The 25,880-nt window shown below is 43.6% G+C and overlaps 1 protein-coding gene across 2 annotated transcripts in view; it reads left to right on the plus strand.

Moving 5' to 3' along the window:
• GRIN2A (glutamate ionotropic receptor NMDA type subunit 2A) overlaps positions 1-23,548 on the plus strand; it is a 368,990-nt gene extending 345,442 nt beyond the window's left edge. The window contains exons 11-13 of one of the 2 annotated variants that reach the window (XM_060120248.1): positions 14,869-15,107; positions 21,749-22,921; positions 23,265-23,285. In XM_060120248.1, coding sequence (XP_059976231.1) covers positions 14,869-15,107; positions 21,749-22,921; positions 23,265-23,285 — 1,433 coding nt within the window. Of the gene's footprint in view, positions 1-14,868; positions 15,108-21,748 lie in introns of both variants that reach the window. The other variant, XM_060120247.1, reaches the window with a different exon arrangement.
• Positions 23,549-25,880: the final 2,332 nt, after the last annotated feature.

Raw genomic sequence — 25,880 nt, forward strand, 5'->3', positions numbered from 1 at the left:
GCCTCTAGGCTGTAGGTGGAAGGTGCATCTCTGTGGGGACCACCGGGCTCTATCACTGGGATCTTTGATTGGAACTTGCTTTCCCCAAGAGTCAGCCTTGATTTCCGTGTTTCAGAAACTATTCCTGACCCCTTTGCCTGGGGTGTCACAGATTCCTTCCTCTCCCAGGCTCTTGCAGATCCTCAGGCCAGTAGATCACAAGCTGATCAAGGAGAGGAGACTTGTGTTATCTACAGACAACACAGTTTTATGGACCACCTACTATGTGCCAATTCCTGTGCCAGGGACTGGGGATACAGGAAGAATAAGACAAGATCCCCACCCTGAATAAACTCATCTCCCAATGGGGAGAACTTAGAAGCAAGTGGCAGTTATATTCCAGTGTGACAGGTTCTCTATTGAGGAGATATCCAAGATGTCATGGAAGGAGAAAACATAGTCTCATACTCACATCCCTGTGCATTCAGGGAAGACTTCCTGGAGATGGAGACCTCTGAGCTGGACCCCAAAGATAGCCATTGCCAAGTTTTCAGCACGATACCATGCAACTGGTAGATCCAGAGTAAATTGTTATGGGTGGTGGTGATATTAATAACAGTTTACAATGGATCCTCATCAGCAATTTCTTACAGGTGACTTTCTCCCAGTCACTTCAAAGCCTGGGAGCAGGAGAGTTTAGTCTGCCTGTACTGCCTGCCTCTGAGACCAGGGGAGGACCCTGACAGATCTGTATCACTGGGATAGAATTTACTGGTGACCTTCTTGCACACTATAGCACCATTGTTCAAATTTGCCATTCCTCACCCACCTGTAACAGCCAATCTTTTTTTTTAACTTTTTATTTTATATCAGAGTATAGCCAATTAACAATGTTGTGATAGTTTCAGGTGCACAGCAGAAGGACTCAGCCATACATACACATGCATCCATTCTCCCCCAAACTCCCTTCCCATCCAGACTGCCACCTAATATTGAGCAGAGTTCCCCATGCTATACAGTAGGTCCTTGTTGGTTATCCGTTTTAAATATAGCAGTGTGTACATGTCGATCCCAAACTCCCTGACTATCCCTTCCCCCCATTCTTCCCTCCTGGTAACCATAAGTTTGTTCTCTAAGTCTGTGAGTCTATTTCTGTTTTGTAAGTAAGTTCATTTGTATCATTTCTTTTTAGATTCCGCATATAAAGGATATCATTCGATATCTCTCTTTCTCTGTCTGACTTATTTCACTCAGTATGATAATCTCTAGATCCATCCATGTTGCTACAAATGGCATTATTTCATTCTTTTCAATGTCTGAGTAGTATTCCATTGTATATATATACACCACATCTTCTTTATCCATTCATCTGTCGATGGACATTTAGGTTGCTTCCATGTCTTGTAACAGCCAATCTTACACGTGGTTTCCAATCACAGGCCAGGACTGCAAAAACATGGACAGCAAGTGAAGAATCTTGGGTCTACCAGGCATACAGCTGGTCTCATCCAATGGCTCCACTGTTCCCAGGACACCTCAGATCCTTTAGCACAAAAGCTGAGTCCTTTGCCATCTGGCTCCTGCCCTTCAGGCCTCTCCTTTGATGGCTTCTTTCTTCTCCCAAATTTTGAACCATCCTCTGATGGCAAAACATGCCATGTTTCTTGCTACCTCCAGCCCTATGCAAATTCAGTCGTCTCATTTTGCCATAACTACTGGTTTGCATGACTGTCTCTCCAGCAGGACTCTGAGCTGGTAGAGGCCAAAGACTATGTGTTATTCATCTCTGTGAAAATACAGAGATGCCGACCTCACACTAGGTGCTTTATTTAGTAATGTTCTTTTTTCAATGGATGAACGAGTGAGTGAATGAATGAGGGAGGGAGTAAGGCACAACCCAGTGAGGTCGTCAGAGACCCCCAAAGCATTCGCTTCCTCGACTAGGAATGAAACAGAACATCAAACCCAGCTTCTCAAAACCACACACAGTTTCTTTCCATACCATCACTGCCTAGGGTCAGGGGCTTTGGCCAGAAACCAAGAAAAAAAAAATGTAGATGTGTGCCTGCAAGGGTATATGTGTGGGCTGATTTTAGAAGATGTATTTCAGCAAATTCTCAGGCCCTGGACAAAACCTAAGGGGTACAGGTTCAAAATGGACTTTTTACAATCGACCTCGGGGGAGGAATGCTGAGGCAGTTTGTCTGAAGGCTAGTCACATTGCATGCTATAAAATCCTTTCCCGAAGCAATCCCCTTAGCACTCAAGACAGCCTCGCAGAATAGAATGAAATCTAATCTGAAAGAAACTGCAGTCCCTCTGGAAGCGCAGAGGACGAGTCTGAAGGCAGAGAAGGAACTGATTTCTCTGACTTTGGACATAGCAAGTTCTTATTGGAGAGCTAAGCCTTCTCTCTGGATGTGCATTCTTGGAATCACAGACTCCATGAACGGGAAGGGCTCAGGGAGGGGTATGTGATCCACTCCACCCACCAGTTCCCTGGCTTCAGGCAGGAAATAAAGCTCTCTCCAGGGATACTTACTGAGTAATCAAGGTGTGCCAGGTGCGATGTATGCATGCAACCCCGCTTAATTCCAACAAAACTCCTATAGGTAAATACTGTTGTGTTGCATTTGGTAGATGTTAGACCTGGAGCTCAGAGAGACTGAGCAAGTTCCTTAACCTCTCTGTGCCTCATCTGTAAAATGGGTGGGACAGTGACACCAGCCACATTACGTTGATATGAGGGCTGCCTGGGTTAATCTGTGAAAACTCTAGTATAGTGCCTGAAGCAGAATAGAATTTATGTAACTCTGTTAACTAAAAGACTAGAAAAATAGGTAAACGAATGGTTGAGTGGATGGATAGAGAAGCAGAGTATCGGAACCACGATCAAATGGGTAGTGAGTGTTGAAGGCGAATTGATTGCAGGCAGTCTGACCCTAATTCTACCTCCTGTCACTGTCTAGACCTTACAGGATGATTCGACACACTCCCTAAACCCTTCAGGGAAGGGTACTCCCTTTTGTAGTTTATTCTAGTGTTTTCTACCTGAAACATTCTTTCCTGTGATTTGCTGGATGATGTCTATTTGAATCTTCTTTTTTTTCAAATATGAAACCCATGGCTTCGACCTTGTGAGTGGATAGATAATGCTGTCTGCTGGAGAGAGAAAGACAGTATGGCCCTGGCTGCAAACCCAAAGCTGTGCAGGCTCCCTCTGCCCCCAGGAGCACCTTTAGCGTTTGTCTTCCCAGCAAGAATCAGTCTGCTTCAGGAAAGACGTTTAATTTTCCCATTTACTGGCTCCACTTCATAAGATCACATTGACAAAGATCATGGCCTCTTTGTAATGGGAGAAACGGACATGGAAAGAGCAGCACAGGGCTGCTTCCTGGAAAAAAATGACATTTGCTTCTTCTCCTTAGCTGAGGACATGCAGACTTCCCAGCCTTTTACTCTCAAGCCACTGCAAGTTCCCTTTTGCTCTGTTATCTCCTCTATTTATGTGGCAGAAAAACTCACCCAACATATCTGACCTTTTTTTTTTTTTTTTTTGCAATGCTGCCCAATTGAAGCCTGGAGATATAAGGAAAGAAACAGGAACAGAAAATATGGATCCAATGCTTACTACGTGCTGCAGGCCATGAGAAATATCAAAATCAAAAACGTGGTCCCTGATCTCCCTCAAGGAGATTACAATATACTTGAGTAAATTAAAAATGAAATCAGAAAGTATTTGAACTACAGTTCAGTGCACTAGTAGAAAAGGCCACGAGGCAGGAAATGAACGGCTGGAAAATGATTGGAACAGGTTGTAACTAGTGTTGAGAAATGTGCGTTTGCTTCCCTTTCGGGACGTGGGCCTGGGTGTTTGTGCAGAGGTGTGCAGAGGTGTTTGCACAAAGGGTAGAGGAAAGATCTTTATATTTACATCCTCAAAGAAATCAAAATGATGTTCCTTCTACCGAGACTGACCCTGTTATAGGCATCCAAACCTGGCTCTCTTTGGGACAACACCAAAGGGAAGACTTGCTGGGAATTTGACAAAATGTGGTGAAAAGACCCATTTTTGAGTCCTCACAAACTCCAAAGGGAGGGAGAAGGTCAACAGCATGTAGTGTTTTGGGAGGGATGGCTTCAGTGTTTTGGGGCGAGGAGGAAGCCATCATGTATATCTTGAAGCACATAGTGGGCAGCGAATTTGGACGAGTCAATTGTGGTGTTGGGTGGAGAGTGAGGTCATATTCAGAGTGTCCCAGGACATTTGTGACTATATGAAAGCACTGCAGGCTGTTGAAAGGAAAGGAATTGAAATCAAGATATCCCTTCCCACCTCTTTGCCTGCACCACTGATCAACCAGCACCCTTCCTTGTGGGTGAAGAATTTATAAGAGGATACATTTCCTATTTTTTCTCCTGTGAATATGCATGCTTTTAAAAAATCATTATTATAAAAGTTACACTCGTACAAAGGGTGGTAGCACAGTGGAAAACTGACATGGGACCCCTTCATGCTACAAACGCATAAAAATGCAGAATTGTAGGTGTGCACGCGCACACACACACACACACACACACAAGCCCACAATGCACAGCCAAAGTCAAAAGAAAGAGAAACCCTTAGGTGTCAGAAACAGAGGGGAATGGGATATTCTCATGGTATGTTTCAGCTGAGGTGCCTACAGGGATACAGGCAGTAGGGATGGAGCCTGGGGCTTTAATATCCACGTGGGGACCCTGAACTGTGCAAGGAGGGTAGAAAATGATACCACTGCATAAATCTGAGACTGTCAATGAGTCAATGAGTCCAGGAAAAGGAGACTAGAAAAAACTGTCCATCAAAGCAAAGAAAGTACAAGGAGCTTGCCATCCATTTGAAGCTGAGTGAGAAATTAAAACCCAATGAGTATGGAGATCTAAGTGTATATTACTTAAATGGTGCAGTAATTACAGTAAAATTTATTTTATATGAAAACTGGTACTTTGAAGGGCCCTGGAACCATGGCAGAAGCAAACCCAGAACCCCTCTGTAGGGACATGCCTACATGTAGCCCAGAATGCTTGGGAGTCCCATGGGGTTTAGGCAGAGAACAGCTCTGCTGAAGATTAGCTCATAGTCAAAAGTTACAAATACCACGAGAAAGTAATCCACCATGAAAGTCAGCACGCACAGCAAACAGAAGAATCAGAATCCCAAGAACTAAGGGGGCAGGGATGGGGTGTGGGGCTGAGAATAATCTGAAAGAATGTAGGTGTGAAATTATTAAATGTATAAAAGTTTTTAAAGTCATAACAAAAGAGTAGGACTTTATGATAAAAAGAATAGGCAGAATTTTAAAAGAGCCAGATGAATGTCACAATTAAAATAGATTAAAAAAACATAAAGCCAAATATTACTAATGAAGGAATTCATGAACTGGAAAATAGATCTGTAGGAATCAGCTAACTGCAGGATGGAACAATAAAGAAATGGAAAATATGAAAACAGAGTTAATAACCTGGAAGATACAATGAGAAGATCTAGAATAGTTTAAACAATTTCAGAAGACGAAAAGATAGGATTATCATGTGTCATTAGGGAACTGAAAATTAAAACAATGTGATACCACTACACACCTTATTGGAAAGGTCAAAATCCAAAACACTGACACATAATCAATGCTGGTGAGGATGTGTCACATGAACAGGAACCTCATTCATTGCTGGTGGGAATGTAAAATGGTGCAGTCACTTTGGAAGACAGTTTGGCAGGTTCCTACAAGGCTGAACAAAGTCTTACCATACAATCCAGCAGTAATGCCCCTAGGTACTTACCCAAATGAGTTGAAAACTTACGTCCACACAGAATCCTGAACATGAATGCTTATAGAACTTTGTTCATAATTGCCCAGACTTTGAAACAACCGAGATGTCCTTCAGTAAGTGAATGGGTAAACAAACTATACATCCATGCAATGCAATATGGTTCAGAGATAAAAAAAAAAAAGAATCTATCAAGCCAGGGAAACATATAGAGGAGCCTTAAATGCATCTTGTTAAGAGAAAGAAGCCTGTCTGAAAAGGCTACATACAATATGGTTCCAACTATATGATGTTTGGAAAAGGTAAAACTATAGAGACAGTTAAAAGATCAGTGGTCGCCAGGAGTTGGAATGAGGGGTGAGGAGGGATGAACAGCTGGAGCCCAGGGGATGTTTAGGGCACTGAAACTGTTCTGTATGATGCTGTAATGGTGGATACATGTCATTAAGCATTGGCAAAACCCACAGAACTGTACAGCACAAAGACTGAACCCTAATGTAAACTGTACATGTAAGTTAATAATAATGTATTTGGTTCATAAATTATAAAAATGTGCCACATTGGGGCCTCCCTGGTGGCGCAGTGGTTGAGAGTCCGCCTGCCGATGCAGGGGATACGGGTTCGTGCCCCGGTCTGGGAGGATCCCATATGCCGCAGAGCGGCTGGGCCCGTGAGCCATGGCCGCTGGGCCTGCGCATCCGGAGCCTGTGCTCCGCAACGGGAGAGGCCACAACAGTGAGAGGCCCACATAACGCAAAAAGGAAAAAAAAAAAAAAAAAAAAAATGTGCCGCATCAATGCCAGATGTTAATAAGGGAAAACAAAGGAAATGGAAAGAGGGAGTGTATGGGAACTCTCTGTACTTTCTGCTCCGTTTTTCTCTAAATATAAAGCTATTCTAAAAAATAAAGTCTATTAACTTAAAAGAAAGTAAGATGGGGAGAGTTAAGAGCTGAAGCAACAATGGGTGAAATTTTTGCAGAATTAAAGTTATGAATCATCAGATTGAAGAATCACACTGAGTCACACTGAGTCCAGAGCAGAACAAATAAAAACATTCACACCTAGATTCCACACCAAAGACAATATGAAATTCTCAAAAGCAATTAGAGAGAAAATACAGATTGCATAGAAAGTAATGACAAATAGATTATGAGCTGACTTCTCAACAATTACAGTCCAGATCAGAAGGACGCTTAATAACATCTTCAAAAGGTCAAGGAAAAATAATTGTCAACTTAGATTTCTGTGTTCAGCCGAATCATTCAAGACTGAGAACAAACCAAAAGCAATATACACAAATTTTACAAAACCTAAAAAAGAGAGCAATGTGAAACCAATAATTATGATTACTAACTTCAAAAGAAAATCAAACATTTTGAGTATTTCCTTTATTTTCTCTGCAGGGTTTTTTTTTTTTTTTACATCTTTATTGGAGTATAATTGCTTTACAGTGTTGTGTCAGTTCCTGCTGTATAACAAAGTGAATCAGCTATATGCATATGTATATCCCCATATCCCCTCCCTCTTGCGTCTCCCTCCCACCCTCCCTATCCCACCCCTCTAGGTGGTCACAAAGCACCGAGCTGATCTCCCTGTGCTATGCAGCTGCTTCCCACTAGCTATCTGTTTTACATTTGGTAGTGTATATATGTCCATGCCACTCTCTCACTTCACCCCAGCTTACCCTTCCCCCTCCCCGTGTCCTCGAGTCCAACTCCACGTCTGTGCCTTTATTCCTGTCCTGCCCCTAGGTTCATCAGAACCTTTTGGTTTTTTTTTTAGATTCCATATATATGTGTTAGCATACGGTAGTTGTTTTTCTCTTTCTGACTTGCTTCACTCTGTATGACAGACTCTAGGTCCATCCACCTCACTACAAATAACTCAATTTCGTTTCTTTTTATGGCTGAGTAATATTCCATTGTATATATATGCCATATCTTCTTTATCCATTTGTCTGTCGATGGACACTTAGGTTGCTCTCATGTCCTGGTTATTGTAAATAGTGCTGCAATGCATATTGTGGTACATGACTCTTTTTGAAGTATGGTTTTCTCAGGGTATATGCTCAGTAATGGGATTGCTGGGTCATATGGTAGTTCTATTTTTAGTTTTTTAAGGAACCTCCATACTGTTCTCCATAGTGGCTGTATCAGTTGACATTCCCACCAACAGTGCAAGAGGGTTACCTTTTCTCCACACTCTCTCCAGCATTTATTGTTCATAGATGTTTTGATGATGGCCATTCTGACTGGTGTGAGGTGATACCTCATTGTAGTTTTGATTTGCATTTCTCTAATGATTAATGATGTTGAGCATCCTTTCATGTGTTTGCTGGCAATCTGTGTATCTTTGGAGAAATGTCTGTTTAGGTCTTCTGCCCATTTTTGGATTCGGTTGTTTGTTTCTTTGATATTGAGCTGCATGAGCCGCTTATATATTTTGGAGATTAATCCTTTGTCACTTGCTTCATTTGCAAATATTTTCTCCCATTCTGAGGGTTGTCTTTTCGTCTTGTTTATGGTTTCCTTTGCTGTGAAAAAGCTTTTAAGTTTCATTAGGTCCCATTTGTTTGTTTTTGTTTTTATTTCCATTTCTCTAGGAGGTGGGTCAAAAAGGACTTGCTGTGATGTATGTCACAGAGTGTTCTGCCTATGTTTTCCTCTAAGAGTTTGATAGTGTCTGGCCTTACATTTAGCTCTTTAATCCATTTTGAGCTTATTTTTGTGTATGGTGTTAGGGAGCGTTCTAATTTCATTCTTTTACATGTAGCTGTCCAGGTTTCCCAGCACCACTTAATGAAGAGGCCATCTTTTCTCCATTGTTTATTCTTGCCTCGTTTATCAAAGATAAGGTGATCATATGTGCGTGGGTTTATCTCTGGGCTTTCTATCCTGTTCCATTGATCCATATTTCTGTTTTTGTGCCAGTACCATACTGTCTTGACTACTGTAACTTTGTAGTATAGTCTGAAGTCAGGGAGCCTGATTCCTCCAGCTCCATTTTTCTTTCTCAAGATTGTTTTGGCTATTCAGGGTCTTTTGTGTTTCCATACAAATTGTGAAATTTTTTGTTCTAGTTCTGTGAAAAATGCCATTGGTAGTTTGATAGGGATTGCATTGAATCTATAGATTGCTTTGGGTAGTATAGTCATTTTCACAATGTTGATTCTTCCAATCCAAGAACATAGTATATCTCTCCACCTGTTTGTATCATCTTTAATTTCTTTCATCAGTGTCTTATAGTTTTCTGCATACAGGTCTTTTGTCTCCCTAGGTAGGTTTATTCTTAGATATTTTATTCTTTTTGTTGCAGTGGTAAATGGGAGTGTTTCCTTAATTTCTCTTTCAGATTTTTCATCATTAGTGTATAGGAATGCAAGACATTTCTGTGCATTAATTTTGTATCCTGCAACTTTACCAAATTCATTGATTAGCTCTAGTAGTTTTCTGGTAGCATCTTTAGGATTCTCTATGTGTAGTATCGTGTCATCTGCAAACAGTGACAGTTTCACTTCTTTTCCAATTTGGATTCCTTTTATTTCTTTTTCTTCTCTGATTGCTATGGCTAAAACTTCCAAAACTATATTGAATAATAGCGGTGAGAGTGGGCAACCTTGTCTTGTTCCAGGTCTTAGAGGAAATGGTTTCAGTTTATCAACATTGAGAACGATGTTGGCTGCAGGTTTGTCATATATGGCCCTTATTATGTTGAGGTAGGTTTGGTTCCCTCTATGCCTACTTTCTGGAGAGTTTTTATCATAAATGGGTGTTGAATTTTGTCAAAAGCTTTTTCTGCATCTATTGAGATTATCATATGGTTTTTATCCTTCAATTTGTTAATATGCTGTATCACATTGATTGATTTGTGTATATTGAATAATCCTTGCCTTCCTGGGATAAATCACACTTGATCATGATGTAATATCCTTTTAATGTGCTGTTGGATTCTGTTTGCTACTATTTTGTTGAGGATTTTTGCATCTATGTTCATCTGAGATAGTGGCCTGTAGTTTTCTTTTTTTGTGACATCTTTGTCTGGTTTTGGTATCAGGGTGATGGTAGCCTTGTAGAATGAGTATGGAAGTGTTCCTCTGCTATATTTTGGAAGAGTTTGAGAAGGATACATGTTAGCTCTTCTCTAAATGTTTGACAGAATTTACCTGTGAAACCATCTGGTCCTGGGCTTCTGTTTGTTGGAAGATTTTTAATCGCAGTTTCAATTTCAGTGCTTGTGATTGGTCTGTTTATATTTTCTATTTCTTCCTGGTTCAGTCTCAGAAGGTTGTGCTTTTCTAAGAATTTGTCCATTTCTTCCAGGTTGTCGATTTTATTGGCATATAGTTGCTTGTAGTAATCTCTCATGATCCTTTGTGTTTCTGCAGTGTCAGTTGTTACTTCTTTTTCATTTCTAATTCTATTGATTTGAATCTTCTTCCTTTATTTCTTGATGACCCTGGGTAATGGTTTATCAATTTTGTTATCTTCTCAAAGAACCAGCTTTTAGTTTTATTGTTCTTTGCTATCATTTCCTTCATTTCTTTTTCATTTATTTCTGATCTGATCTTTATGATTTCTTTCCTCCTGCTAAGTTTGGGGGTTTTTTGTTCTTCTTTCTCTCATTGCTTTAGGTGTAAGGTTAGGTTGTTTATTTGAGATTTTTCTTGTTTCTTGAGGTAGGATTGTATTGCTGTAAACTTCCCTCTTAGGACAGCTTTTGCTGCATTCCATAGGTTTTGGGTCATTGTGTTTTCATTGTCATTTGTTTCTAAGTATTTTTTGATTTCCTCTTTGATTTCTTCAGTGATCTCTTGGCTATTTAGTAGTGAATTGTTTAACCTCCATGTGTTTCTATTTTTTACTGTTTTTTTCCTGTAATTGATATCTAGTCTCATAGAGTTGTGGTTGGAAAAGATACTTGACATGACTTCAATTTTCTTAAATTTACCAAGGCTTGATTTGTGACCCAAGATATGGTCTATCCTCGAGAATGTTCCACGAGCACTTGAGAAGAAAGTGTATTCTGTTGTTTTTGGTTGGAATGTCCTATAAATATCTGTTAAGTCCATCTCGTTTAATGTGTTATTTAAAGCTTGCGTTTCCTTATTTATTTTCATTTTGGATGATCTGTCCATTGGTGAAAGTGGGGTGTTAAAGTCCCCTACTATTACTGTGTTACTATCGATTTCCCCTTTTATGGCTTTTAGCATTTGCCTTATATATTGAGGTACTCCTATGTTGGGTGCATAAATATTTACAATTGTTATACCTTCTTCGTGGATTGATCCCTTGATCATTATGTAGTGTCCTTCTTTGTCTCTTGTAATAGTCTTTATTTTAAAGTCTATTTTGTCTGATATGAGAATTGCTACTCCAGCTTTCTTTTGATTTCCATTTACATGGAATAACTTTTTCCATCCCCTCACTTTCAGTCTGTATGTGTCTCTAGGTCTGAAGTGGGTCTCTTGTAGACAGCATTTGTATGGGTCTTGTTTTTGTATCCATTCAGCCAGTCTATGTCTTTTGGTTGGAGCATTTAATCCATTTATATTTAAGGCAATTATCGATATGTATGTTCCTGTTACCATTTTCTTAATTGTTTTGGGTTTGTTTTTGTAGGTCTTTTCCTTCTCTTGTGTTTCCTGCCTAGAGAAGTTCCTTTAGCATTTGTTGTAAAGCTGGTTTGGTGGTGCTGAATTCTCTTAACTTTTGCTTACCTGTAAAGGTTTTAATTTCTCCATCGAATCTGAATGAGATCCTTGCTGGGTAGACTAATCTTGGTTGTAGGTTTTTCCCTTTCATCACTTTAAATATGTCCTGCCACTCCTTTCTGGCTTGCAGAGTTTCTGCTGAAAAATCAGCTGTTGACCTTATGGGGATTCCCTTGTGTTATTTGTTGCTTTCCCTTTACTGCTTTTAACATTTTTTCCTAGTTTTTAATTTTTGATAGTTTGATTAATATGTGTCTCGGCATGTTTCTCTTTGGGTTTTTCCTGGACTTGATTGACTATTTCCTTTCCCATGTTAGGGAAGTTTTGGACTATAATCTCTTCAAATATTTTCTCAGACCCTTTTGTTTTCTCTTCTTCTTCTGGGTCCCCTATAATTCGAATGTTGGTACGTTTAGTGTTGCCCCAGAGGTCTCTGAGACTGTCCTCAATTCTTTTCATTCTTTTTTCTTTATTCTGCTCCCTGGCAGTTATTTCCACCATTTTATCTTCCAGCTCACTTATCCATTCTTCTGCCTCAGTTATTCTGTTATTGATTCCTTGTAGAGTTGTTTTTTTTTTTCGCAGTACGCGGGCCTCTCACTGTTGTGGCCTCTCCCATTGTGGAGCACAGGCTCCGGACGCACAGACTCAGCAGCCATGGCTCACGGGCCTAGCCGCTTCACGGCCACGGCATGTGGGATCTTCCCGGACCAGAACACAAACCTGTGTCCCCTGCATCTGCAGGCGGACTCTCAACCACTGCGCCACCAGGGAAGCCCCCTTGTAGAGTATTTTTAATTTCAGTACTTGTGTTGTTCATCACTGTTTGTTTGCTCTTTAGTTCTTCTAGATCCTTGTTAAATGTTTCTTGTATTTTCTCCATTCTGTTTCCGAGATTTTGGATCATCTTTACTATAATTACTCTGAATTCTTTTTCAGGTGGGTTGCCTATTTTGTCTTCATTTATTTGGTCTTGTAGGTTTTTACCTTGCTCCTTCGTCCGTAACATATTTTTTTGTTGTTTCTTTTTGATGTGTGGTGCTATATTCCTGTTTCACTGGTTGTTTGGCCTGAGCTGTCCAGCACTGGAGTTTGCAGGCAGTTGGATAGAGCTGGGTCTTGGTGCTGAGATGAGGACCTCCAGGAAGCCCCACTCCAATTGATATTCCCTGGAGTCTGAGATTCTCTGTTAGTTCAGCAGTTTGGACTGAGAGCTCTGACCACAGGAGCTCGGGCCCAACCTCTGGCCTGGGAACCAAGATCCCGCAAGGGGTTAAGCACCACCGACTGGGAATTGGTAAATGCTCTTCTAGGAAACGATGTGTTATCTCATTTCTCCTTTTGTAAATTATACTACTTTCTCCCAGAATGCAGTCTGAAGTGGACAGGTCTCTGGATTTGAATCCTAGCTCTTCCACTTTTGAGCTAACTGGCTTAGGACAAGTTTCTAACCGTCTTTATGCCTCCCTTTTCTTATTTCTCCAGCAACTGAGCATGAGATTTTTTCTTTCCCTGTATTCCTGCTAGCATTGGTCTCTATCCTCACCAGTTTTTGCTTTTTTTTTTTTTTTTTTGGCAGTACGCGGGCCTCTCACTCTTGTGGCCTCTCCCGCTGCGGAGCACATGCTCCGGATGCGCAGGCCCAGTGGCCATGGCTCACAGGCCCAGCCGCTCCGCGGCATGTGGGATCTTCCCGGACCGGGGCATGAACCCGCATCCCCTGCATCGGCAGGCGGACTCTCAACCACTGCGCCACCAGGGACGCCCCAGATTTTGCTTTTTTATAATCTCCACTAACCCAAACAAATCCAGGGCTCTGAGCCCAAGCTCGGCAACGCAGGCCTTGCCCTTTCCCAGGCAGCTTCAGTGCTTCACTTAGGTGGTTAGGCCGCACCTAAACAGCGTTCTTTTCTGGGCCAGGACGTCCTTGCCTCAGGGACTAGGCACCAAGGTGGCGCATACTCCGTGCCCAGGGGTCCTGCGGGTGGCTGCAGTGGCCGCAACACCGGTCACCTGACAGGCTGCGGAATGAACACCCAGGCGAGGACCTGTGCACATCACGGCGGCAGCAGCTGCGACTTCCTGGCTCCAGACCACGCCCGCCGCATCCCTCTGCAAGTGTTTTTTATTGAAGTATAGTTGATTTACAATATTAGTTTAAATTGTATGACATAGTGATTCAATATCTTTATGGATTATACTCCACCTCAAGTTATTACAAAATAATGGCTATATTTCCCTGTGCTGTACAATATATCCTTGTTGTTTATATATTTTATGCAGAGTAGTTTGTATTTCTTAATCCCATACATCTTTTATGTCTTAGACATCATATGTATATACAATATAGTCATACTGTTCATTTAACATTCTATGCATCTTCCTTGATTTTCACTGTTTTTGAAGGATAATTTTTAAAGACCTGAATCATAGTCTAGTGAATTGCTAGACAGTTAGTATAATTACTAGACATTTAGACCAGAGAATTTCCTCCTAAATGACAACTGGATAAAATGTGCATAAAAGAGAGATAAAATAATGCCAACCGTGCCTACTTTTTTTTTTCCATTGCAAACCCCACCTGCTTCTTCAGCTCCCTACTGAAGTGGGGAGGTGTTTAGTCTGCAAGGGGCCATTCAGAGCCGACTGGGATGTTTCTTTTCAAGGAACACTTTGTGCCCTAAGTGCACTACTTGGGGTGACTTTTTGGAATAATCTTGGATGTTCTAAAGGAAGAGGAAAGAAGAAACAAATATATTTGAGGACAGCTGTGTACCAGGCACTGTGATAGGCACTTCCTTTACAACAACCCATGAAGGCTCCTATTTAGGAGAACTTAACATGAGCCAGGCACTACATTTAGGAATTGTGCATATGTGAGCTCATATCCTCCCTAGAACTCGAGGGAGTATACACTATTATAATACCCATTTCACAGACAGGATCACTGTGGCTCTGAAGTCACACAGCTAGTATATGACGAAGTCAGAATGGGAATGCAAGTCTTTCTAATGTAGGCTTCGGCCAGCTTATCCCATGTCCTGTTCCAGGCTTGGGTGGGTGTTGGGGCCAGGGATAGAGAAAAGCTGGGTGGGAAGAACATAATAATGATGACCAAGAAAAAAAAAAAAGACAGGGACTGTGCCAAGTTCTCTCTATACGTGATCTCACTTCATCCTCCTACAACAATATCACATAGGTGTTGTCATCATCTTCACCCTGCAAGTGAGTGAACGCAGGCCAGGAGAGCTCAGTCATGCTCATTGAGGTTGCACAGCTGTAAATCACATGTGTCTGTCCCAAATGCAGGGGTATCCGCCCCACAGTGCATGCCCTGCTCCTTACTGCCTGTGGCTTTTGTCTTCTGTCCAGGGGAGATGGAAGAGCTGGAGACCCTCTGGCTCACGGGGATCTGCCACAACGAGAAGAACGAGGTGATGAGCAGCCAGCTGGATGTCGACAACATGGCGGGTGTGTTCTACATGCTGGCGGCCGCCATGGCCCTCAGCCTCATCACCTTCATCTGGGAACACCTCTTCTACTGGAAGCTGCGCTTCTGCTTCACGGGCCTGTGCTCTGACCGGCCGGGCCTGCTCTTCTCCATCAGCAGGGTCAGTACCCCTGGCGGCTACCTCCCTCTGCGGCAGGCAGGTCCAGAAAAGCACAGGGCTTCCAGAGAATCAGGGATTCTTGACTCCTGGGTGGGGGTGTGGTGTCTCCACACCCTCCCCTCACCCATCAACCCTTCTTGGATTTGTCAGAAGGGCACCAGTTTCTGTGTTCATAAGCCAGATGTAAGCTAGAGATGGAAGGTGAATAGGTAAGGCAGGCCGGGTGTGAGAAAAATAGCAGAAGTGAAATAAAAAATAGCAGCTGAACCCTGGTGTCAAAGGGAGGGGACAATGGAGAATGTGGAGAAGACAGATTGCGTAAAACCCGCCACACCCAAAGGGGGCAGTCATCCTCCACTCCTGCTGAGTATGGTTTTAGCGGAAGGCAGGGCCAGTCTTATCAGGTCTTCCAGTTTTTAAAAGAGAAAGCAGTCATCTGATTATATGTGAAAACTTTCAACTTTTAAATACTAGTAACTAATTCCATTGACAACTAGAAAAACACATGGGCCAAACACAGCCAGTCTGTGGCCTCCCTCATGAGCACCCAGATATGCTCTAGGACATTATTAAAAGTCCTGTGTAGGATGTTACGATGTTTGCATGCATTCCAACAGATCATGTGTGACAAAACGAAATGTACGTGCAAAGCCATGTTGTGTGTGTGAACGCAGCTAACAAACCACAAAAGCGTGTACGATGTAACAGAGCCTGAAATGAAACACAGGCATGAAGAACCACGAGAAAATGCACACACATCAAACAGGAAACAAAATATACATTCAACACGACATAAACCACAGCACAGAATACACGCGCTGTAGTAAGTGCACTCACTTTCAAGCCACGGAAACCTCATTACATGCTGCACAATATGGCGTGTGTGTGGCCATAAACAGGTACACATGTCATAATTCATCAATAACGATGACAATTGTGGAAAATGCTTATATTTGTAGGTACATATATGTCCCTGGCACCATATAAGCAATTTATACTCATCATTTCATTTAACCTACAAACCAATTCTGTGAGGTAGGTACTGATATTGGCCCAGAATTGGGGAAACTCAAATTTATGAGATTAGAGGAATTACCCAACACCATACAGCCTTGCTGGAGCCAGGATTTGACTCCAGGTGGTGTAGTAGCAGCCAGAGCCCACACTCTTACACAAGCAACAAACATCAAATACAAGCAACACAAGAGATTTGATACAAATCATACTACACAACATGTATGTGCACACAACACATATAATATATATTTTTACTTTTTAAATACAAGCTACTCACTTCCTTGCATCACAATAGAAGCACATACGTACATATCGTTCACTTATCTTCCAACACAGTATAACATTATCTGTCCACCTGGCAATCAGTCAATCATCCATCCATCCATCTATCCATCTGTCCATCCATCCATTCATCCATCCATCTATCCATCTATCCATCCATTTATTTATTTATACCTATTTCTTCCGTTTACTCACCTTGGAATTTTTTTACTCGGAAAGAGTTTAACAAATTAGGATTTGAAACATGGGGAAAAATATGTGGTTAGAAACATCTAATTTTATATGCTAATGTAAATGAAATAATCATCTAAAGAGGAACTTGTGTATTCTTAGTATTTGGTGGTTTTAAGAGATCCAGAAGGTACACATGGGCTTAGTCAGGAGGATTTATTTTCTCCATTCAGTGGCACTCTAAACTTGAGTTCTATGCAAATACATATTTCCTAATTAGCTTGATGGCCTCTAAACACACATTGCTTAAAAGTAACAACATGCATGTATATAGCTAGGTATTAAGCCAACTTTAAGCTAATTCTCTTCACCAGTTACTAAAGGCTTTCCATATCCAAATGATTCTGAGGTTGCCATGAGCAAATGCACACTATTGCCTTTACTTGTAAATCCTGCTTGTTTTTGCAAGTGTTCCCTCTGTCCGAGATATCATTAAAGAAGCCAAGTTAACAGGATTGTCACTGTGAGAAATGGACTAAATCCCTCACTCCCATTCCAAGCATCTTGAGGGACGGGGGTGAAGGGGGGACTGGGCACAGCATTGCTGTGTTCTGCCTTGACAAGCTGGAACTGGAACTTCTGTCTCCCCATCCCTAGAGGAGAGAGAGGACCCCATGTCTCATGGGACACAAATGCAAACCTCAGATGCCTGCCCTCCTGGCACGGCCAAGGGTGAAGGTCAGAGTTTACAGAGTCATTTATTTGACATTAGAACCAAGTTTCTCCCACAGCTGTGGCCTTTGTTTATTACGACTTACAAAAACGCGTCCTCTCTTCTGTGGGATGCTCTTAACTTTTGTTTTCTCTCCGCAATGCTGTCCCTTTCATGTTGAAAAAAATATTCACTGTCACCAGCAACAAAGAACCACCTCGGTTGTCTCCAGAGATGTGAGGAATGGGAGATGTAGCAAAGCCAGAGACCAGGGAGGTGGAAACCGTGGCATCTTCCCAACGAGCCCAGAGGAGAGCTTGCAGCAACTTCTGGCTGACCCACAATGGGAACCGACAGAATAGAAGTCAGATACTGTCTTAGTCCATTCGGGCTGCTATAACAAAATACCACAGACTGGGTGCTTTATCAACAATAGAAATGTATTGCTTACAGTTCTGGGGGCTGGAAGTCCGAGATCAGGGTGCCAGTGTGGTCGGGTGAGGACCCTGTTCTGGGTTGCAGATTTCCCCTTGTGTTGAAGGGATGAGGGAGCTCTGTGGGGTCTCTTTTACAAGAGCACTTATCCCATTCAGGAGGGCTCCTCCCAAAGGCCCCACCTTGGACCTCATGACATAAGCAGCTACCTACCACTAATACCATCACCTTTGGGACTAGGATCTCCGCATATGAATTGGGAGGTGGGGTACACAAACATGCAGACCATAGCAGACACTTTAGGGACCAGGCCCAGGCACCAAGGAACCAAGGAGGACAGTATCGCCCCAGTGAGAAAGGGGGCGGGGGGTGGAACAGAGCACACTGTCTGGAACGGCACATGGAGTCTTCAATGCTAATTTCATCTGAGCCCATTATAGGGCCGAGAGGGCATCTTATTTCCACCACCCTTAAAAGGTAGCCGGAATCTATGAATAATAGGGAGGAGGAAAGAAAGAACTCTGCAAGGAAGAAAGAAACTCCAGCCCAGGGATTTGGCTCCTGAGGTAGGGTTTGGGCAACTTATCTAATCAGAAAGCTGCAGTGGCTTTCCAGAGCAAACCTGCAGCTCCGATCAAACGGGCGCTGTGTGCTCGTACTAGTGTGAGGAGAGAGAGGTGAGGTGACAAGCAGGGAGGGCAGATCGGGGATGACTGAGCAGTTCACCCACTAGCATTTATGGAGCCCCTTCCATGTCAGGTGCTTTGCTTGCATTTTCAGATCTTGCCCTCATACCCACCTTAGAGTGTATGATTCCCATCTTACAGATGTGGAACTTGAGGCTCAAAAAGATGTAGTTGCTCAGCCAAGGTCACAGAGCTAAAAAAGGATGGAGCTGGGGCTCATTTCCAGTGAGTTCCAGGTCTCTGACTCTTCCCATCCTTCTGTAATACACACCCCACCTCCTCATCAGCACATCTGGAAGATGGGTCAACTTAGTTGGAGAACACTTTCATCCAAACCTGGGGTACAGACACCACGTTGACTCCTTCCCGAGGCTTTGCCAGGCAGATCAGCACCTGGGAACTGCCTTAGCTGTGTTGTGTGAGTCCCAGGGGAAACCAGGGATGAGAAAAAGCAGTCAGCAGCCGTCCTCTCTGCTCCTGAAACATAGCTCAGCTCCCTGGCCACTTCTGTGGGCCTCCTGCAAATAGAGAGACAACCAGCTCATCTCGGCGGGCGGGAGCACACTGCCCTGATGGCGAAGGGTGGAAGCAAGGTCTCAAAGTCTCTAAAAGGAGGAGGGGAGCTCACTAAAATAAAATTGCAAAGTTAGAAAAAATTTAAAAACTAGTGTTTTTGTAATGCTAACAACAGGAAAAAAAGGCTATGATCTTGGCCTATTCAAACATGTAGGAGACACACTGATTTCCACCCATAGTAGCAGAATCCCTCTAGGTCATTGTAGGAGATTATTACATTACTAAATTGGACAGGGAAGGCATACGTTAACATAAAAGATTCAAAAGCACTGTGCTATGTGAAATACACGGTGCGTTTGTATGATTTTGACGTCCAGCAGCCCTGGAAGCAATGAGGAGACACTGCTTCCTGGGAGGGAACAGGGAAGGAGACCACACAGCATCGAGAAAAAGACTAAAGGTAAGGCTGCAGCAGGTGGGAAGTGCCCGATGCCAGGGCCTTGGCCTCAGGGAGCCTTCACCGTGCAGCCTGGGGTTGAAGGGGGTCAGAGAAAGAGAAGCTCAAATGCACAACTGTAGGCTTTTCTGTTTACTGTTCCTCGACGGAGTGGAGACTGTCTCTAGAAAACTACAAGAAAAACGCAGCAGTGCAAACAGGTTGAGGCTGTCACAGTTCTGTGAGCATCCCTGCAGGTTCAGTGCATCCCCACCATGGGGAATTGATGGAGCCTGTATAAGAGTCCAGAGTTACCGACCCATAGTCCCCACTAGTTTATGCCAAAGTCAGCAGCAGCAGCTACCGCATCCCTTTTACAAACAAACCCCTTCTTGGGCCAGCTCCCTGTCAGTCTTGGGAGGACCAGGTCAAATCCTGCAGCCTGGACTGAACTGTTCCCTTTAGGTACCGCAGCCAAAATCTGGGGGCAGGAGTGGGGAAGGGAGGAGCACAAATCACAATACCACTGATGCTCTTTTGCCTATTATTGTAGAATGAATCAAGAGCTCTGCCCCTGAGTTACTTTCAAGGAAAAGTAAACAGGTTTTTTTTGTTTGTTTGTTTTTTGCGGTACGCGGGCCTCTCACTGTTGTGGCCTCTCCCGTTGCGGAGCACAGGCTCCAGACGCGCAGGCTCAGCGGCCATGGCTCACGGGCCCAGCCGCTCCGTGGTATGTGGGATCTTCCCAGACCGGGGCATGAACCCGTGTCCCCTGCATCAGCAGGCGGACTCCCAACCACTGCGCCACCAGGGAAGCCAACAGTTATTTTTAACACAGGAAGAAGGTGGAGTGGAAAACGAGATGTATGGATGGGGGTGCTTATATCTGAGCTACCCCCAAGTCCTTCAGTCACTCAGTTCCCTGGATGGATTTAAATGCAGCACCACTGTGTCATCAGGACTCTCCACTCTTCTTAGTAACTAAAACTCTACTATGCTCAACAAATTCTCACACAGCCAAAACACAAAGAATATATATATATTGAGTGGGTAAGTGAAAAGTCCAAGAAGGGAGCTCCAGCGGTTCAAACCATATGATGTGATATGATCCCACCATCTATGTCTATTCCTCCAAAAAAAAGTCTGATTGACCACACATGGGTCTCAGGTCTTCTTCCTTTTGTCGGGGGTGGGTGGGTGGTGGAGCTGGGAGAGACTGTTCCAGAGGTTTTAACTTGAAGTATAATTGGCTTACAATATTGTATATCAGGTGTACTACATAGTGACTCAGTATTTTTATACATTATGAAATAATCACCATAATAACTTTAGTTACCATCTATCACATACAAAGTTATTAGAATAGTATTGACTATATTTTCTATACATTATATCCCCATGACTTATTTATCTTAAAGCTGAAGATTTTACCTCTTAATCCCCTTCACCAGTTTCACCCATCTGTCTAACCCCCTCCCCTCTGGCAACTACCAGTTTGTTCTCTGTTTCTATTGAATCTGGTTTTGTTTTGTTATGACTGTTCATTTGTTTTGGTTTTAGATTCCACATACAAGTGAAATCATATGGTATTTGTCTTTCTCTGTCTGACTTATCTCAGCATAATACCCTCTAGGTCCATCTATGTTGTCACAAATGGCAAGATTTCATTCTTTTTTATGGCTGAGTACTATTCCATTGTGTGTGTCTGTGTGTACATACCACATCTTCTTTTCTATTCCTCTATCAATGAACACTTCAGTTGCTTCCATATCTTGGCTACCGTAAATAATGGTGTGATGAACATTGGGGTGCATGTATATTTTTTTAGTGTTTTTATTTCCTTCAGATAAATATTGGGTCTCATGCTTTAATTGATAGCTTCAGTGTAGGGGTAACAGTAATTCCCCAAAGGAATCAATGATTGGTGATCCTTGTATGCTGACTCAGTTTGTTTGTCAATAGCTGACTCTCTGGTATCCAAAGTCCAAAGATGATCCTGGGAAACTTTAATAAAAGTAAGGGTTGGTGACTGGGGTGTTGGGAGGGTCAACCAAATCCTTACACGCCAGTTTGGAGGTGCTGAGACCCTTACAGTTGTATGAGGATTAGTGGATATTTTTTCTCAAGCTCTATGTATGACTATTGGATAATCTTGATAACCTGAATAAATCAGATAATCTAAAAGTGCCAGAGCAACAAGATAAGCCTGATGCTTTGCCACTGGTCACATACATTTAAGAAACATTATCAGGATTCAGACTGGATTTCACTGTTTCTCCGGGACTCCTATAAGAAGGTCATGTCTCACCTTTGCAGGTACAGTTCAGGTGTGAAATGGTTTCATGTCCTTGCTGCTGATGATGGTGTTTTGCGCTCCTCCCCACAGGGCATTTACAGCTGCATTCACGGGGTGCACATTGAAGAAAAGAAGAAGTCTCCAGACTTCAATCTGACCGGATCCCAGAGCAACATGTTAAAACTCCTTCGGTCAGCCAAAAACACTTCCAACTTGTCCAACGTGAACTCCTCAAGAATGGATTCCCCCAAAAGGGCTGCTGACTTCATTCAAAGAGGATCCCTCATCATGGACATGGTTCCAGATAAGGGAAACTTGATATATTCAGACAACAGGTCCTTTCAGGGGAAAGACAGCATTTTTGGGGACAACATGAATGAACTGCAAACCTTCGTGGCCAACAGGCACAAGGATAACCTCAACAACTACGTGTTCCAGGGCCAGCACCCTCTGACTCTCAATGAGTCTAACCCTAACACAGTCGAGGTGGCCGTGAGCACGGAACCCAAAGGGAACTCCAGGCCCCGGCAGCTTTGGAAGAAATCCATGGAATCTCTACGCCAAGATTCGCTGACCCAGAACCCAGTCTCCCAGAGGGATGAGGGAACCGTGGAGAACAGGAGCTACTCCCTAAAGAGTCCTAGGTACCTTCCAGAAGAGGTGGCCCACTCGGACATCTCAGAAACTTCGAGCCGGGCCACGTGCCACCGGGAGCCTGACAACAGTAAGAACCACAAGGCCAAGGACAACTTCAAAAGGTCAATGGCCTCCAAATACCCCAAGGACTGCAGTGAGGTCGAGCGCTCCTACCTGAAAACCAAAGCGAGCTCCCCCAGGGACAAGATCTACACCATTGATGGGGAGAGGGAACCCAGTTTCCACCTCGATCCTCCCCAGTTTGTTGAAAACATGGCCCTTCCCGAGAACGTGGACTTCTCCAGTGTCTACCAGGACCACGGCGACAGTTTCCGCAAGGGGGACTCCACACTGCCCATGAACAGGAGCCCCCTGCACAATGAAGATGGGCTCCCCAACAATGACCAGTATAAACTCTACTCCAAGCACTTCACCTTGAAAGACAAGAGTTCCCCTCATAGCGAGGGCAGCGACCGGTACCGGCAGAACTCCACGCACTGCAGGAGCTGCCTGTCCAACCTGCCCACCTATTCAGGCCACTTCACCATGAGATCCCCCTTCAAGTGCGACTCCTGCCTGCGGATGGGGAACCTCTATGACATTGACGAAGACCAGATGCTTCAGGAGACAGGTAACCCAGCTACCCAGGAGGAGGTCTACCAGCAGGACTGGGCACAGAACAGCGCCCTCCAGTTCCAAAAGAACAAGCTGAGGATTAGCCGGCAGCATTCCTACGATAACATCCTCGACAAACCCAGGGAGGTGGACCTTAGCAGGCCCTCCCGGAGCATAAGCCTCAAGGACAGGGAGCGGCTTCTGGAGGGAAACTTGTACGGGAGTCTCTTTAGTGTCCCCTCCAGCAAACTCTCGGGGAACAAAGGCTCCCTTTTCCCCCAGGGTCTGGAGGTCAGCAAACGGAGCAAGTCTCTCTTGCCAGACCACACCTCCGATAACCCTTTCCTCCACTCCTACGGGGATGACCAACGCTTAGTTATTGGGAGGTGCCCCTCGGACCCTTATAAACACTCGCTGCCATCCCAGGCACTGAATGACAGCTATCTCCAATCGTCCCTGAGGTCGACGGCATCATACTGTTCCAGGGACAGTAGAGGCCACAGCGATGTGTATATTTCGGAGCATGTTATGCCTTATGCTGCAAATAAGAATAAAATGTACTCTGCCCCCAGGGTTTTAAATTCCTGCAGCAATAGACGCGTGTACAAGAAAATGCCTAGTATTGAATCCGATGTTTAAAACCTTCCATTAATGTTTTATCTATAGGGAAACACAGGTAATGGCCAACGTTCCGGAGGATAAATGTTGGATGTCCAGTAGTGCCCTGCAAAGAGCAAGAGGATTTAGGAAGGTACTTTTCTGTTGGTTCTTTTGCACATGGCTCCATGCCATAGTCTTCCACTCAAGGAATCTTGTGAGGTGTGTGCTGAGTGTGGCAGATACCAGATAGGTGAGTCCTTAACCAAAAATCAACCAATAAAAGGGCAAGTCTCCTGGACATGCCCACTAGGTATGTTGGCAATAATGACGCATTGGATGCCAATGGTGATGTGATGATTTCCTATATTCCAAATTCCATTATGGCCAGTCCACCATGTAATTTCCTCATCAGAAATGCCTAATGGTTTCTCTAATACAGAAAAAGCAATATGGTATGCATGTAAATCTGACAGACAAAACAAGAATGCATCTGCACTGTACCGAGATTGACACGTGCAAGAGATTAGGAAGTTTGGATTTATAACTGGTCCAGCTTTATTGTTAGGCCTTCCATCACAGCCCCGGCCCAACCCCAGAACTCCAGGCTCCCCCAAAGAATAGCCAGTCAGTGTGTTTGTGGTCACTCTGCTAGCTTCACTGTAGTCCATTTCCAAGACACATCTGGAGTAAAAGGCCAGAAGGGCCCTCAGGCAGAGAGCTACAGGAATCCCTTTAGATGTCGATTTGTGTATTTCACAGACACTCTCTCACCCTTGGCTTTGATGGTGTTGTTCAGAGCTGCATAAACTCACACATTTGTGTCTTCAATATCGTATAAGTGTGGATCTCCCGTCTATGACACAGCGGCCGTTGTAGTTTATCCCGAAGACTCCTGTGTACGTAAGTTTGCATTTCCCCCCTTCTGGTGATGACTCAGGGTTGTATAGTATCTGTTACCCTTCCCCCGCAGAGTAACCATCACTCGTTCAGTCCCCAAATCACCATGGTGGCGTTGCACTGTGTGTTGCTGTTCCCAGTGTGGTGAATGTGGTGGCATGTGCCAGCAGCCATATGTGTACTGTGATCCTTAAGAAGTAAAAGGCCATCCGTCTGCTGAAGGCCAGCATGGCTGTAGGGTTGTCTTCCTTAACGTCCTGAAATTCAGCTGGACACTCGTTTCCACCCCCAACCTCCTTAAATCAAAAGCCTTCAAAACATGAGAGACACTCATGCATCTACCCTGAGCAGCCTCCAAATTGTGGATAAACTTTAGTGGGACAAGTGATTTCTCTCTTCTGAAATAGTCACTCTATTGGAGGCAAACTGCCTCACTAGCACCAACGGGAGATGAAAAATTCCTCGAAGCATTTGTCATTTCTGAGTCACCTCCATTCTCACTCTACTCAAACCTGTGCATAAATGATATGAGATGATACTCATTTTGTAAACCTTGGGGGAAAGGTAGGATATCTTTATGCGTGAGAAGCTCTTAGCACAGTGCCTGGTACATGCAATGTGGCCCCCCAGAATTAAGGCAGTTGTTATGACACTTTATCAGAAAAGAATTTTCTAGTTTAAAAATTAAATATGATAAAACCCACAGCCATATTAATTGAACACTTAATATAGTTCTAATCCAATAATTAGTGTGTTTTAAATACATGAATATCCCTGAAATGCTTGGGCTAAGTATCCACCCATTTTGCAGGGCACCTGGGTCTGTTGTGGTGTCATATTACAGAAGCCCTAGGCTAATGTAAAGGAGCCTGACCATTTCCTGGTTTCCTCCTGCATTTTGCTCGGGTTCCCGGAGGAGGGGACAGAATGGCAGGTTGAAAAGTTATCCTGTTTCTTTTAGTCATGCTGTGTTCTGTTTTGTAGGCAGTGCTTTCCCATGAGTGGGCAGGTGCCGGGAATAACTCTCTTAGAGCTTGAGGATTCATTGAGTGGCTCCCTCTTTGAGAAAGTGCACCTGACCTACAATGTTCCTATAATGATGAAAAGTGGTTGCAGTAAAGTTCAGGGTCAGTGGGAGGGAGGCAGAGGGAGGCAGTGGGTGAGAAAGCCTTTGAGGTCGAAAGGCAGAAGGGGCCACCTAGGTGCTGAGGAGGAACGCACTTGAATGCTGCATTTTATTTCTTGGATGTTGCACCTTTACTGCCTCAAGACCCAACAATGGAGAAGCCTAGATTGAAAGACCCGGAATAGTCCCCCCAGTTTCTAATCTTAGACACACCTGTGACCATATCATTTTTTAGAATTTACTGCCTTTGCCCTTCCACTGCATTCTAGACCTATATAGCCCCAGCCAGGATCACCTCCATTTCCTCACAAGACTGGCATGTCTTGACATGAAATGAATTGAAAAGTC

This window comes from Mesoplodon densirostris, chromosome 16 (assembly GCF_025265405.1).
Source record: "Mesoplodon densirostris isolate mMesDen1 chromosome 16, mMesDen1 primary haplotype, whole genome shotgun sequence".
NCBI lineage: Eukaryota > Metazoa > Chordata > Mammalia > Artiodactyla > Ziphiidae > Mesoplodon > Mesoplodon densirostris.